Here is a 16621-nt window from a genome sequence, read left to right on the forward strand (position 1 = left end):
GGTATCTCTGTTTGGATAGGGGTTGAATTTTTTCAATTGTTCGATAGTTAGTTATATGATATATACTATTTTATTCAATGTGAAAAATTGTTATGGAGTGCCGTAATCGTTTGATGCAAAAATCTCATCAATCCATCATGGAATGAATGAGTAACAAGCGTTTGAAATTGGACATTTTTCACGATGCGATCGATTTTCATTTTTCAATTTTTACCCCAATATGTTCCCGAAAGACGTAGTCCTACGTCAAAACTTGAAAAAAATACTGTAAGTGCATGTCATAATGGTTTATCGAGAAATATTATCAAGAAAAAATCAATCAAAAATGTAAGTACTAAAAAATTATTGAAATTTTGTTTTTTTTTGTGATTTAGAGATTCGCTACTACTTTAGTATTTAAATTTGATTTTGCACCAATTTGAGACCCATTACAGGTTTACTTAATATTTAAATGTGTATTTGTTTGTGTATTTATTATATGTGTTGATATTAGTGATCTTTTTTCAGAATTTTTCGAGAACTGCGCGGGACAAAAATATCTAATAAATTCTCAATATTATTCTATTTCCATTTTTTGTGATTTTCTAGTTTTTTATAAATTTTCCTAACATCTATTTTTGTATTGTATTCGTGTATTCGTAAAAAGAGTCCCAAATCTTATCATCATCATGTTGTCATGTTGGCGCTTACCCAATTAGTCCTACGTTGTGTTTTTTTTTTCTTTTACAGTTCACTCCGTAGCTGACGTCTGCTGCTAGGTAAGTTCCAGGTTTTTCCTTTTCAGATTCTTCAGCAGCAGCAGCGACGGCGAACAGCAAGGGAAGCAAGCAGCAGCGTACTAACGGCGATTCCAGCGAAGTCCAGTTAAGTAGAAACAGGTAAGTCACTTTTTATTTCTCTTCATAAATCTCTTCACAGGAAACACAATTTTATTTTCTATTTCTATTCAATTATAACAATACACTCGAATTTTGTTACTAGCAGGGCTTGGAAATATTGAGCTTGTTAAGTAACATTGAAAATATATATATTTTTATCAGTGTAACGCGTTTATTTTGCTTGTCGATGCTGCTGTCATTCATTCGACGGCAAACAAATTTACAACTGTGTTCATTCATGTTCATTCTGTTCCTTAAAGCTCGAGTCATGAGAATTCATTCACATTTATTCATTGCCATTGAATTGTCAGGAATGTTGTGACTCGGTGCTGAATCTCATGAACATTATCAGTCGTACAAATCGGGCTGCCAGAGAAGCGTGATAAAAATTTGGTCTAAAGCGCGCCTGCTAGCACAAGCTATGGCGTGTGCATAAATAAGTACTAAATTCTACAGCGCTGTGAAAAGTATTGTTGCAAATCAGAAATTTTGTTTTGAATCCCTATATGGTTCACTATAATAGCCATTCCATGCTAAACCGATATAGTGGTTCTCAGATTTTCGTCAAAAGTAGTAATTTTTTTCTTCATCGCAAAACACTAAACCTGTATTTTTATTAGGGTGCCCTTCTCCATTTTAGGGTGGTCCGAAAAGTCAATTCTCCCCCTTTTTCAAAAATGACTTTTTTTCAAAAAATCATAACTTTTGAATCACCGGAACGATTTAGAAGGGCTTGATATGTCAGCCCCTCGTTTCCATTTGATTTTTTCAATAAGCAATGATCGCATCTCAAATCGAAAGGCTGTTTTGAAAACTAAAAACAATAAATTCTGTAAAAGAATAAATTGTTTCATTGACGAAAAAAAATTATTCAGTGTCTTTGCATCGATTTCAAATAAGGCTAATTGGATTAGCTATTGAATTAGTTGGCAAAAAAATGTGTTAGTCCACAAATTCTTTGAAAGAAGAAAGAAATCGATTTTTTATTTGTTCCCGATATTTTTGTCCATTACATCTACACACACCAAGATAATAATTTGTTCCTAAAATATTTCAAAACATGAGAGTTGAAGCTTCAAAATGATGTACATCCCATCGTCATCCTAACATGCCGGGGGATCGGGTTCGATTCTCGTGCTGGTTGGGGGAATTTTTTGTCAAAGAAATTTCTTCCGACTTGCACTGTGGTGACGCGTATTCTAGAGCTTGCCACTCAGAATGCATTCAAGGCGTGTTATTTGGCATAGAAATCTCAACTTAGTACTAATAGAAATGACGCAACTAATATTACGTTGAGACGGTGAAGTACCTCTAGGAACGTTAGTGCCATTTAGGGAGAAGAAGAAGATCATCTCATTGAATGGACGCAATGAGATGTACAAAAAATGTGTATTTTTTTTTGCAACAAAAAAATCAGTAATTATTTTTTATTTTTTATTTTTTTTAATTCAAAAATTTTATTTAAATCTAACTGACCCGATGAACTTTGTTCCGCCTAAAATTAATTTCTGATATGAATTATTTCAAACATTCACGTTTTCTTACTAAGCGAACATTTGTGGTTTCAATCGGTAAACTCGCCATTGATTGACAAAAGATACGTAACGTCTATTTTTCAGCAGAGAAATGGAAGCATCAATGCTATGCCCTCGTCGATTATTGAATATAACAGAAACAGACCCGTAGCAAATAAAAACCAGTAAATTATTTATTCACAATGTACATCAGACAGCCGGAATTCGAGAACGGATACAGTCGTGCTCGTTCTTTTTGTCGTGACAAGTTCGCATTGCTTCCCTCAAATAAATCATCTGCGGCAAGAACAAATCGCAACAAACTTCATCATTTCAGACGGCTATATTTCCTAATGATACCTCAATTATGAATCCGCCACCGATGAAGCTATTGTCACGAATAATTTTGCTCTTACCGTCCTTCCCGGAAAGTCTCTTCGCCGGATACAAACCATCCCAAAAAAAACGCGTACGCCTTCCCGCAATCATTTTTGTGTTTTTCAATTAGTTCGGTTCAACTTCAAGCAGCAAAATATTGCACTGTAAAGTTCGTTAAACACAGCGTTGAACGATAAGCCACCGCAAAACAAACGGTGGTTTCCGCAAACAGTGTGCAATCAACATCGTCGTTAGCAGTTGGCAGCGCGGTATCGATGTGGCGCGATGGTCCCCGCATAATCCGCCACGTGGGACCCAATACTGCCGAGTAAAGCCACAAAAAAGACATAACGTTTGCGGCACTTCTCCGATACCAGCTGGCTTATTTAAAGTTGCTCTTGCTCACTCATAATTACTGTGCAGAGTTTTGTGTTTTCCTTTGTTTTTTTTTTCATTGTGTTTTTATTTGTACCAACTCAGTTATATTAGTTATAAGATCCCAAATTCAACAACAAGGTCTTAGTTAGCGCCGGCACAAGGGGTTTTGTTCCTTCGAACCATAGAGTTTAATGGGAATATAAATTAAATATTATCTTGTTTCATATTGAACAATTCATCGAAGAAATCAAATCATACCTAGTTACAGGTTTAATTTTGCGAACAAAAAATCACCCACTTACTAAGCAATTAAGCCAAGCAACCCAATTATTCGGGTAATTTTCCGCTGCCACTCAGAACCCAACACTTGGCGAAGGATGCACGCAGGATCATGTAGAATAACCCCCACGAGTCTATCGGTACTTGTATGTGCGCTAGCATATAAACTCACTCAGGAGTATATTTGCATAATTCAATTATTATAAAGTTTATTTTTGGATGCGAGATACGAATCAAGTTTGCGCGGCGATAGACGAAGGATACGCTGACACTGCCTGAAAGGTGCTACAGTGTCTTCAGAAAAGCGAAAGAGAAAGATCTAAGGCGACGCAATTGGAGCGTTTGTGTGTTTCGCTCTGTAAGGAGTAAATATTTGGAGCAGGGCGTATGTGTTTATTCTGATTAAATTATCTTCAATTGTCTGAGGCACGATGGCGGAGAGTGTCTGTGGAGCAGCATAAAAACAAAGGCGAGGAAACGATGTTATGCTCTCGCATGCTAATGTTCAGTGTAGAAAACTTGGAACTGGCACTGCGCAAATATTGGCAAATGTGTGAAAACGCACCTGCTCCCGCGAATTGGCTTTATATATATTGTCTATTCGACAATAGATTTCACTACAAGCAATTTCAAAATGTAAATGAATGTTTAGAGATGTACGAATATTTAACTTGGCTGGACTGTATTTTTTGTGCCAAATGTCTTATAACTGCACGAAACGTCGAGATTTATTGCTATCCCGAAAAAAATGTCACCCTAAATCATACGTTTTGCCTCGTATTCCGAAAAAATCGATGGGTTGTATCCGAGACACGACCGCTTAGGACGTAGGACTACGCAATCTTTTGTTTTTGAAATTTGTTGGTTTATCATTTCGGATATTATTTGCGAATACGTCGAGAACTCATAAATAACTCTTTAGTTAAAAGGGCCGGGGACCCTGAAAAGGTTTGATGGCTTGCGTGGTTTTGTAGAATCATTTCGAGAGCAACGATTCTTTCTTGTCATTGCGAGAAAAATACACTAATTGGTAATATGTCGCAATTTGTTTCTTTATATCAATGCACGCATTGCACTGAGTATTTACTGAGAGACATCTTCCGTGCATCAAACACGCGTCATCAAAGCATCGAACACGCGTCTAACAGATGCATACAGTTGCATCGATAAAAATGAAACATCGCGAGAATGACCGTTTATGAAAAATCGTTCCTCGGCTCTAGGAGCTTCTTGCATCAGAACAGAGCCGAGGCGCAGAAGAACAAATACGAATGGTGAAATATTCGCTAGCGTTCACAGCTAGAGGGGAAACATGAAACACAAAACGGGCAGAGTGAGCGACCTTTGTTGTTTCGGGCACAGAAAGATTCTAAGAATTCTCCTCAGAGGAGATGCAATACTTATACGCTAGTCTTCGTTGTTTCTATTCTAGCGGCTGCATAAGGTGCTCGTTATTGACAGCTCTGTTCGGGAAAGCACTCAAATGGACAGAACAAATGTATGGGGAAATGAGAATGCTTCCAATGTTCATCAATTTAAACCATATACAGACTATGGGATTGTAATGTATAGCATATCAAACAAATCTTAGAAAATCTCCGATTCGATTGGTATGCAAATTAAAATCCGTTCGCAAAAAAACAGTTATTAACGTTACCATTATTTCATAAAAACGTGACCTGTTTTCTGATTTTCTGATGTAAGACGTAGTCCTACGTCAAAAGCGTTCCAGAGTGTCGAATTTTTTTTTTCGCGATTACAGTAGATCTCGACGTTTCATGCAGTTTTAACATATTTAGGATGAGTTTTCTCGTGTTTCGCGTTCCGTCTGTTATGGATGGATCTCTATATAACCCGTGTTTTCTACACATTGATAAATTGTATCCTACTTTGTGTATTTACACAGATGTCAGATGAATCATAACTTAATAAAATAAAATTTAAATATTTACATAATTTGTGGAATCCGAACAAATGAAGTTAGGAAAAACTGCATAAATGTACGAACGCAAAATAAAAACAGCTTAGTCTCAGAGAGAATTCGACACGTTGCATTGCGTTTTGGCGATTCGAATGGCCTTCATCTTCAGGTTCTTCGCCCTTTTAGAAATGGCCTCCTTCAGAAACTAGATGGAAACGAACGAAGCTGAAATACTTTCGGATTTTATTTTTTTTTATCCAAAATATATATTTTTATTAAGGCTCATATGGCGTCAGCCTAACGGGGCCGGGAGTTCAATATTTCGATAATGTTTGCTTACAACTATGTTAGTAATATGTAACCGATTACTCGCGGTTGGCTCGAGGTTAGTATTACAAGTGTTCTCATAATTGGTATGTTGCAGTCTTCGATGCTCTGTACGTGTGCCCGACACGGGATACCTCCTATTGGGATGCAGCTGACCATTAATCAGCAACGCCCCCCTAGTCTGTACCCCATATCTAGCGTGGTGCGTCTTTCTCGACTCGAGGAATCCAGGATAGAATGGTCACTAGCCGGCGCAATCATCAGCTCGTGTAGAGTTGTCATAAGCGGTACAACCTTTGGCTCTTGTTGAATGAATACTTTCGGATGTTTTCGACGATAATTTGTCAGTCGTTCCCAGTGAGAACAAAGATGCGGATGGCTCTTTCGAAGATTGCGAGGTCGATTCCAGTGACAGTGAAATTATTAGGTCGTAAAGTAAGTTTTTGCGGATTTTAATCATTAACTTTAGATAAACATAACTCGGCTTAGAATAAACTTTATTAATCGAAATAAGAACCATTACAATCAACACATTTTTGCCAACGAGAAATGAGTTTATTTATGCCGCTCGAGTAGAAGTCCAGCTCCTTGGAGGCCACGAAAGCGTTGAAGGCGTTCTTGGCATTGTCTTGGTTTTTGAAGCATTTCTCGCGGAGGAAGTTGTCGAGACGCTTGAAAAAGTGGTAGTCGGTGGGCGAGAGGTCCGGTGAGTATGCTGGATGAGGCAGAGTCTCGTAGCCCAATTCGTTCAACTTCTGCAGGGTCGGATGGGCGACGTGCGCCGGGCGTTGTCGTGGAGGAAAATTGGCCCCTTCATATTTACCAATCTCGGGCACATACGTCGGAGCTTCCGGTGTATTTCGTCGATTTGTTGGCAGTACCTCTCCGCCGTAATCGTTTCGCCCTGATTTATAAAGTTATGATCAGGGTTGCCACATACACAGAATATTCTGTACTAGTTGACCCGGCAAACTTCGTCCCGCCCAACATTTGTTTTTGTTACCAATACCTTCAAACATTCACGTTTTCTTACTATGATCATGTTCATGGGTCCAATCGCACAACTGTCCATTGATTGATCTTCTAATCGACCCCGTTGAATTTACCTTTTACTATAATATTCCTAGTATTTCTAACAAAACTCATCATTATAATATAAGATTATTTTCAGACACAATTCACGTTTAATATTTTTCAACCACTTGTAAATAACATGTTTCTCCGTTACATGAAATAAATGTTTTATACAGAAAATATGATAGAATAAAGACAGCCCTAAATCGAACAATTCCTTCCTTGAGTTCTGCTTTTATCAACACATTCGGCGATACTTTTTTTTTGTATAGATAGAAGAAGATATAGGAGTGCGTTTCATCACATTAAAATCCATTTCCAGCTTCGAACAGAGATCAACTTCGCTACCGCAAACATCAAATGGATCAAATGGATCAGAGAGAGGGAAGGAGTGTCTATTCACCATGGAAACTTTTCGTGTCCCCTAAAACATTCGCATGACAAATTTGGCTCCACTTGCCTAATTAGTTTTCGGATTATGCAGAAATTTGTCTTTCATTTGTATGGCAGCTCCCTCTTAGAGACGGGGGTGAAGAGTCTAACCATCATAGAAACATTTATTGCCCCCTTAAACACCCACATGCCAAATGTGGTTTCATTTGCTTGATTAATTCTCGAGTAATGCAGAAATTTGTGTTTCATTTGTATAGCAGCCCACCCTTAGAGAGGGGGTGGAGTGTATAACCGCCATAGAAAGATTTATTGCACCCCAAAACCTTCACATGCCTAATTTGGTTGCATTTGCTTGACTAATTATTGAGCAATGTAGAAAATTGTGTTTCATTTGTATGGCAGCCCCCCCTTAGAGAGAGGGATGGAGTGTCTTACCACCAAAGAAACATTTATTGCACCCTAAAACCTTCACATGCCAAATTTTGTTTCATTTGCTTGATTAATTATCGAGTAATGCAGAAATATGGGTTTTTCATTTGTATGGCTGCCCCCCTTGGAGAGGGAGGGGGGTCTCAAACTATCACGAAAACCTTCCCCGGCCCCCAAAACCGCTACATACCGATTTTCACGTCGATAGGCTCAGTAGTTTCCGAATCCATAAGAATCAGACAGACAGACAGACAGACAGAAATCCATTTTTATATATATATATATAGATTTTACAGATTTTTCGCCAAATTTGAGATACAGAATCTGTATATACAGAATTACAGATTTTGAGCAAAAATACAGAATTTACAGATTTTTTTACAAAAAATACGTTTCGATCAAGAATTAGTTTATAAGTTTCTGTGCGATGTATTTTTCTATCGAGGACTAAATATATTATTAAACTCAATTTTAAATATTAAAATTATTACAGTACATACATAGATACCTTGGTTTATAGAGACGAATGAACTCTCAGAGTTTAAAGTCTCTTTAATTTAATATCTCTCTCACCTTGGTTTATAAAAAAAATTAACGCAACGCAACGAGATAGATTTCGTTGGAAGCAGTTATTAAGCGAAATCATGCTCTTCTTGTTCTATGTTATTATTTTTGACTTAGCACCTCTTAACGTAGGATTTCGTTTTTCGGAGACATTTTTTAAAGAGGACTTCACGCGCTTTGTGCAGCAAACCAAAATCTATATATATATAAAAATGGTTTTCTGTCTGTCTGTCTATCTGTCTGTCTGTTTTTTTGACGTAGAACTACGTCTTTCATTAAGGGTGTCAAATCACAAAACAGGACACGTTTTTATGAAATAAAGTTAACGTTAATAACTATTTTTGCCGCGAACGGATATTGGCGATTTACATACTAAACAAATAGGAAATTCCATAAGATTTGTTTAATATACCATACATTAGAATCCCCTGGTTAGTAATTGGTTAAAATTCATGAAAACTTTAAGTGTTTCTATTTTCCCATACATTTGTTCTGTCCATTTGAGTGCTTTCCCGAACAGAGCTATCAATAACGAGCAACTTATCGACGACCAACGGAGGGGAAATCGTAGGATTTAAAGACTCCGTGAACAAAGGAAAAGAAGAAGAATGAAGGGGAATACTTGCCTAGAGTCTAAACAGTGGATCTCGCTGAGGCAAACTTTCATTCGGCATCGGACTGTTGAGTAATCCAGTTCACTTTGCTTTCGCTGCGCTTCGATCTAAGATTGGACCCCACCAGTGGTAATACAACTTGGAAATCGTCGTTTGATTTTTCTGTTCGTTTTTCGCGTTATTCGTATCGTGTGTTCTTCTTTCCGCGTCATAAATTGGACGCTTCGAGTTGTGTGCGATGAGCAAGAAAAAGAGGAAGGCAGGCTCGAGCCCTGCAAAAAACGAACGCATTGCCAGGGGCAATAAAATTTCGAGATTAGCGTCATCTAATGATGCAATGATGCATGCATCTAGGATTGCATTTGCGCTAATATTGATCATAATGAAGCATTGCTACTGTTTTCGAGGTTGTTATTAACAAAAAGAGTTTCATTCGCTATCCAACTCTTGACGAGTAAAGTTCAGTGTCGGTATTGTGCGTTGCCACTTTTGCTATTGTGCTATTGGTACGAGTGAATCATGTACGAGTGAAGGTCATTGCTGTCCGCTTTCGACCTGACCTTTTGTGAAGTGGAACGAAGGAACAAAGGAAGCAGCGCTCTTGCAGCGAGCCGGATTGCGGCTGTTGAACTGATTCGGCATAACGGGATCGCCATCGCGTGACTGTCGCAAACGGGATTCATCATCACGTGGCTGCGTAAGCTATTCTTGCGCTATTGTGTTGTCTCCGTAGCGCGTAGCCTCTGTCTATATCGGTTAGGCAGTAGAGTGCATTATTGGAACAACTGATTACAACCTGATTAGGGCAGTAGAGTGCATTATTGGAACAACTTATATATTAAGGTACACATATTTATTATTAATATTATTATTCAATTCATTTGTTCATTGTTTGATATTATTATCATAATTTTTTTTATTTTTTTGCTATTTTTTTTAAGATTATTGTTAAAATCAATAATAATTTAGAAATAAGACAGAAATTTTTGTAAAATGGAGAATAGTGGAGGATCTCCAGAGATGGAGATCTCCGATAATGAATCTCATACAAGATCTGGGAAAAAACATAAACGAGTCCCTCATAAGGAAGATAATTCTTCTGGGGACGAATCCGCTCATCCTACCAAGCCCCCTTCTAAGAAAATTGCAAGCCTCCCTTCTCAACTCACTGTTACTTCCACTCCCCCTCTCCCATCATCGATTTCGCTTCCCCCTTCTGATGCTTCCGATCCAACCCAATCCTCGTCCTCGTCCTCATCCTCATCCTCGTCCTCGTCCTCGTCCTCGTCTTCCCCCTCTGTTGTCTCCGCTCCACGTGTCAGAGTTTATCCAGAAGATGCACCTGGAACTGGCCCTTGGGTTGTTTTCCTCCGGCCAAAACCGAAAGGAAAAAACCTTAACGTGATTCAGATCATGAAAGATCTGGCCAGATACACTTCTGTATCTGAAATTCGCAGGGTTAGACCGAACAAATTGCGAGTTGTCGTGAATGAACGGAAACACGCAAACGAGATTGTTGCTGATCAACATTTCACTCTCGAATATCGAACATTTATACCCTCCCATAACGTAGAAATTGAGGGGGTGATAACTGAAACGGGTCTGACGAGCGAACAAATAAAAGCAGAAGGAAAAGGCAAGTTCAAGAAGCTCCCCTCAATGGAAGTGAAAATCTTGGACTGTCGCCAACTCGGGAAACTTTCCCATGATGGGGACCAAACTAAATTTACGCCGTCCGACTCGTTTCGAGTCACCTTTGCTGGTGCCGTCCTCCCTGACTACGTTATGGTGGACAAATTGAGACTACCTGTGCGACTCTTCGTGCCAAAGCCCATGACTTGCAACAAATGCAAGTCAGTTGGTCACACTTCGGATTATTGTGCCAACAAGGAGCGCTGTGCCACTTGCGGAGAGCAACATGAGGGGAAATCCTGCAGTGCGACTGAGCATAAATGTCCATATTGCGGGGGATCCCCACACGAGCTCTCAGTTTGTGAAAATTACAAGAGTCGCTGGGAGAAACAGAAGCGCTCTTTGAAGGAACGCTCGAAACGCACTTTTGCGGATATTTTAAAGGGCGCTTCTCCACTGGCCCAACAACAACAACCAATCAACACACAAAATGTCTTCGCCACGTTGCACGTTGACGAAATAGAAGCGGACACAGCTAACGGGGGCACACCGTTCATTTTCCAAGGGAATCCCCGGCGCAAAAATGTGACCACTCCCAAAGTTCAAGGACAAGCCCCTCCGGTGATACCCCCTGTTAGCATGCCTAAAAAATCGAGTGCAGCGGACAAGCAAAATCAGGTTCCTCCTGGTTTCCGTGGGAATAATTCACCTTCGAATGGCTCAGCACTCGAGGGGACATCAAAAACCCCAACTGTCCCTGTTATTCCGTCCAGTTCAACTTCCCAATCGGGTTTATAAAGTTGTCTGACCTTTTGGACCAAATCTTCAAGTGTTTTAATGTTTCCGACTCCATCAGAACCCTTGTCATCTCAATGCTTCCAGGATTAAAGACAATTTTGCAGCAATTGATGCAAACATGGCCCCTCCTTGCAATGATTATCTCTCTTGATGTCTAATTCAAATAGAGAGGTCGGAGATATCACTGTTTTACAGTGGAATTGTCGTAGTCTTATCCCTAAATTGGATACATTCAAAATTTTAATTCATAACTTCAATTGTGATGTTTTTGCTCTGTCCGAAACTTGGCTTTCTTCGCGAGATGATATCTCTTTCCACGATTTTAATATTATACGCTTGGACCGTGATGATAGATACGGAGGGGTGCTTTTGGGGATCAATAAGTGCCACTCATTTTTTAGAATTGACCTTCCACCTATTGGAGGGATCGAAGCTGTTGCTTGTCATGCAAACATCAGAGGCAAAGACCTCTGTATTGTCAGCTTGTATTGGCCTCCGAGAGCTGCGGTTAGCCGCAAACAACTTGATGACATATGCTCACTCCTTCCTGAGCCACGATTGATCTTGGGAGACTTCAACTCTCACGGAACTGCCTGGGGTACACGTACGACGACTATCGTTCATCGTTGATATATGACCTTTGTAACAGCTTCAATATGACCGTTTTGAATACTGGGGAAACAACACGTGTTCCTAAACCTCCTGCTAACCCAAGTGCTCTTGACCTCTCGCTTTGCTCGAATTCACTATCGTTAGATTGCAAGTGGAATGTAATCCAGAACCCCAACGGTAGTGATCACTTGCCAATCAAAATTTCCATCACCATTGGGTCGAATTCTTCTGAATCTATAAACATGGCATATGACCTCACAAGACACATTGACTGGAAAAAATATGCGGACGCGATTGCTCTAGCCATCAATTCCAAAGATGGTTTACCTCCATTGGAGGAGTATAACTTCCTTTCTCGTTTGATCTATGACAGCGCGGTTCGCGCTCAAACGAAACCCATTCCAGGTTCCACCATTTCCCGAAGGCCTCCCAATCTATGGTGGGATAGCCAATGTTCCAAGCTTTATGTAGAAAAATCGAATGCATTTAAAGCTTTTCGGAAACGTGGAACCCCTGAAAATTTTCAAACCCTTTAGCCCTTGAAGATCAATTTAAAAACTTAATCAAAGGGAAAAAACGTGCTTATTGGCGAAATTTCGTGGGAGGTTTGTCACGAGAAACGTCAATGAAAAAATTATGGAAAGTGGCTCGAAACATGAGAAATCGCTCTTCAACGAATGAAAGCGAAGAATATTCACATCGATGGATTTTTAATTTTGCACGGAAGGTTTGTCCTGATTCCGCTCCAGTGCAAAAAATTGTTCGAGATATACCACAAGGTAGGTGCGATCTTGATTCCGAGTTTTCGATGGTAGAATTCTCTCTTGCTCTGCTCTCATGTAACAATTCTGCTCCGGGATCGGATAGAATTAAGTTCAACTTGCTGAAAAACCTCCCTGATGTGGCGAAACATCGCTTGTTGAATTTATTCAATCGGTTTCTGGAGAATAATATTGTTCCAGATGATTGGAGACAAGTACGTGTTATAGCTATTCAAAAACCCGGAAAACCCGCGTCCGACTTCAATTCGTACCGCCCAATAGCAATGCTGTCTTGTATACGGAAATTGTTGGAGAAAATGATCTTGTTTCGCCTTGATCGATGGGTTGAAACGAATGGCCTACTCTCAGATACACAATATGGGTTCCGCAGGGGCAAGGGGACGAATGATTGTCTTGCGTTGCTTTATTCAGAAATTCAAATGGCTTACGCCGAAAAAAAACAAATGGCTTCAGTATTCTTGGACATAAAGGGGGCCTTTGATTCAGTTTCAATAGAGGTCCTGTCAGACAAATTACACTCTCGGGGTCTGCCGCCTCTATTGAATAATATGTTATATAACTTGCTTTGTGAGAAACATTCGAACTTTTCTCACGGAGATTCGGCAGTAAGTCGGGTCTCTTACATGGGCCTCCCCCAGGGCTCATGTTTAAGCCCCCTTTTGTACAACTTCTATGTAAGCGACATCGACAATTGCCTTACACAAAATTGCAGCCTAAGACAACTTGCAGATGATGGAGTGGTGTCTGCCGTAGGATCAAACGAATCCGACCTGCAAGGACCCTTACAAGATACTTTGAACAATTTTTCAACCTGGGCCATTGGGCTAGGGATCGAATTCTCCACGGAGAAAACAGAGATGGTGGTTTTTTCTAGGAAGCATAGACCAGCAAAACCAAAGCTTCAACTTTTGGGTAAACCGATCACTCATGCTATGTCATTCAAGTATCTTGGGGTCTGGTTCGACTCTAAATGTACTTGGGGGGCCCATATTAGGTATCTGAGTAAAAAATGCCAACAAAGAATAAACTTTCTCCGTACAATTACCGGCACCTGGTGGGGAGCCCACCCAGAAGATCTTATAATGTTGTATCGAACAACTATTCTCTCAGTGATGGAGTATGGCAGTTTCTGTTTTCAATCAGCTGCCAAAACACACCTCATTAAACTCGAGCGAATTCAGTATCTTTGTCTCCGTATCGCGTTGGGATGTATGCCCTCAACGCATACCATGACTCTCGAGGTTTTGGCAGGCCTACTCCCACTAAAAGATCGCTTCAATTTATTATCTCTTCGGTTCTTCATCCGGTGTAAGGTCATGAACCCATTGGTGATCGGAAATTTTGAGCAGCTGATCGAGCTAAATTTTCACTCCGGATTCATGAGTTCATATCATGAATTCATCTCCATGCAGGTTGATCCTTCTTCGTATATTCCCAACCGTGTTTGTTTCCCTGACTACATCAATTCCTCTGTGCATTTTGATCTGTCCATGAAGCAAGATATCCATGGATATTCAGATTACCAACGATCGAGGATCGCTCCAACGATCTTCGATGAAAAGTATGGGGGTATCAATTGTGATAATATGTACTTTACTGATGGGTCCACTATAAACGAGTCCACAGGATTTGGAGTGTTCAACAAATTTTTTAGCACCTCACACAGTCTTCAGAATCCTTGCTCAGTGTATATTGCTGAATTGGCAGCAATTCATTGGGCGCTGGACAGCGTCGCCTCACGACCTGTTGAACACTATTACATTGTAACGGATAGTCTTAGCTCTGTCGAAGCTATCCGTTCAGTGAGGCCGAAAAAGCACTCGCCGTACTTCCTTGAGAGAATACGAAAAATTTTGAGTGCTTTATCCAGACGCTGTTATGTCATTACCTTTATCTGGGTCTCTTCACATTGCTCCATTCCGGGTAATGAGAGGGCTGACTCATTAGCAAAGGTAGGTGCAATTGAAGGCGATATTTATCAGCGTCAAATCGCCTTCAATGAATTTTATTCTTTAGTCCGGAAAAATACCATCGCTAACTGGCAACGCAAGTGGAATTTGTTGGGCCGGTAGTTTCACTCGATTATCCCTAATGTTAGCCTCAAACCGTGGTTCAAAAGTCTGGACTTGAGTCGGGACTTTATTCGCACCTTCTCCCGACTCATGTCCAATCACTGTTCGTTAGATGCACTACTCTTTCGTTTCAATCTTGCCAGCAGCAATCTCTGCGTTTGTGGCCAAGGTTATCACGACATCGAGCACATTGTTTGGTCGTGCGAGGTGTATCTGGTCGCCAGATCGAATTTAAAAAACTCCCTTCGGGCCCGAGGAAGACAGCCCAATGTGCCGGTGAGAGATGTGTTGGCTCGGTTAGACCATGATTACATGTCCCATATATATGTTTTCCTTAAAGCTATAGATCTTCGTGTGTGATTGCCCCTACATCCTTATACCCTCCTTTCCTTCCTTTGCGGGTAATTCGTCCCCTTGCTATAAATAGTAGAATAAGTTGAAATGTAAATACACTATAGATATACGAATAGATTTATAAATTGAGTGTTCATCAACATTGTTACAATTTCCTTATATCCCATCCTTCTCCTAAAAATATGTCACCCTCCTAAACTCGAGTACACCGCGAGTAATCGGTTTTCCACCTCACTAACCATAGATGTATGAAAATTGTTTATATATATAGTTTTAAAATTATATTTAAGAATTCGGCTCCTTTAAACTTAAGTAACTGAGCCTGTAAAAATAAACGAATTAAAAAAAAAGAGTTTATTTCTCTTGTTCAGTCATCAAGAAAGTAAATGTTCTGGAATTTTGTATGTAATTAGGTTTTGCTTGCCAGTAGCAAAACTTCCTCCACTAAGGGTGACAGCTGCGCTTCTCTCGAGCATGAGAAAGAAATGCAACTCTTTTCGAGGCCAGTAATATTAACAGAAGAGTTTCTTTTGAGAATAGCGCAAAATGATGAGAAATATTTATATTGCTAGTAGTTTCAAGCCACCAATGTATGACTCTGTATGCATGCTATGGTGAACGCTTGTTTGGCGCTTGGTTTACGCTTTGTTTGTACGAACGATATTTAGATGACGATATTTAGAGATATTTAGCAACATGTATATTTTTTTCAGGATTTCAGCCTTACCTGGGAAGGGTTAACCCAGACGTCGAGTGGGGATCGTACCCACAAAAACCAAGCCCTCTACTCGTTGCCTCATTCCCCCTGGGCCACATCTAGGTGACTACTTCAGGGGGCGGCTGTGCTCATGCACTTCTCGAGTTTACAACGCTGAATAGCGTTGAACCTTCCCTTTTTCTCAATATTTTTTTTCTCCATTTCTTTCCACTGCGCTTATGTCCATTTCGCAGGCATCCATTTACCCGTCGAGACGTGCACCGATTAGGAAGCGCCCTCCAACATGACGCGCACTCCGTCACAGCAGCTCTCGTGGGGTATACACCAGTTTGAAGACGCCGTCCTTGACACTCGCTCCGTCGTAGTTGTCCAATCAGCATCCGTTTACCTGTCGCGACGTGAACCGAGACGTCTGTCTGTCTGTCTGTCTGACTGTCTGTCTGTCTGTCTGTCTGTCTGTCTGATTCTTATGGACTCGGAAACTACTGAACCGATCAACATGAAAAATGGTATGTAGAGGTTTTGGGGCCCGGGGAAGGTTTTCATGATAGTTTGAGACCCGTCCCCCCTCTCTAAGGGGGTGCTGCCATACAAATGAAACACAAATTTGTGCATTACTCGAGAATTAATCAAGCAAATGAAATCAAATTTTGCATGTGAAGGTTTAAGGGTGCAATAAAAGTTTCTATGATGGTTAGACTCTCCACCCCCTCTCTAAGGGGGAGGCTGCCATACAAATGAAACTCAAATTTCAGCATTACTCGCGAATTAATCAAGCAAATGAAACCAAATCTGGCATGTGGAGGTTTTAGGGTGCAATGAATATTTCTATGAAGGTTAGACTCTCCACCACCACTCTCTAAGGAGGAGGGGATGGGCTGCCATACAAATGAAACACAAATTT

General features: G+C 40.2%; 1 protein-coding gene across 1 annotated transcript in view; it reads right to left on the reverse strand.

Annotated features, from left to right (window-relative positions):
* Nucleotides 1-6175: 6175 nt before the first annotated feature.
* Nucleotides 6176-16621, reverse strand: part of LOC129766805 (uncharacterized) — a 57827-nt gene continuing 47381 nt past the window's right edge. Inside the window, exon 3 of the mRNA XM_055767400.1 lies at nt 6176-6579. Within this exon, the coding sequence (XP_055623375.1) occupies nt 6176-6579 (404 nt within the window). The remainder of the gene's footprint in view (nt 6580-16621) is intronic.

The sequence above is a fragment of the Toxorhynchites rutilus genome, chromosome 2 (assembly GCF_029784135.1).
Source record: "Toxorhynchites rutilus septentrionalis strain SRP chromosome 2, ASM2978413v1, whole genome shotgun sequence".
Classification (NCBI taxonomy): domain Eukaryota; kingdom Metazoa; phylum Arthropoda; class Insecta; order Diptera; family Culicidae; genus Toxorhynchites; species Toxorhynchites rutilus.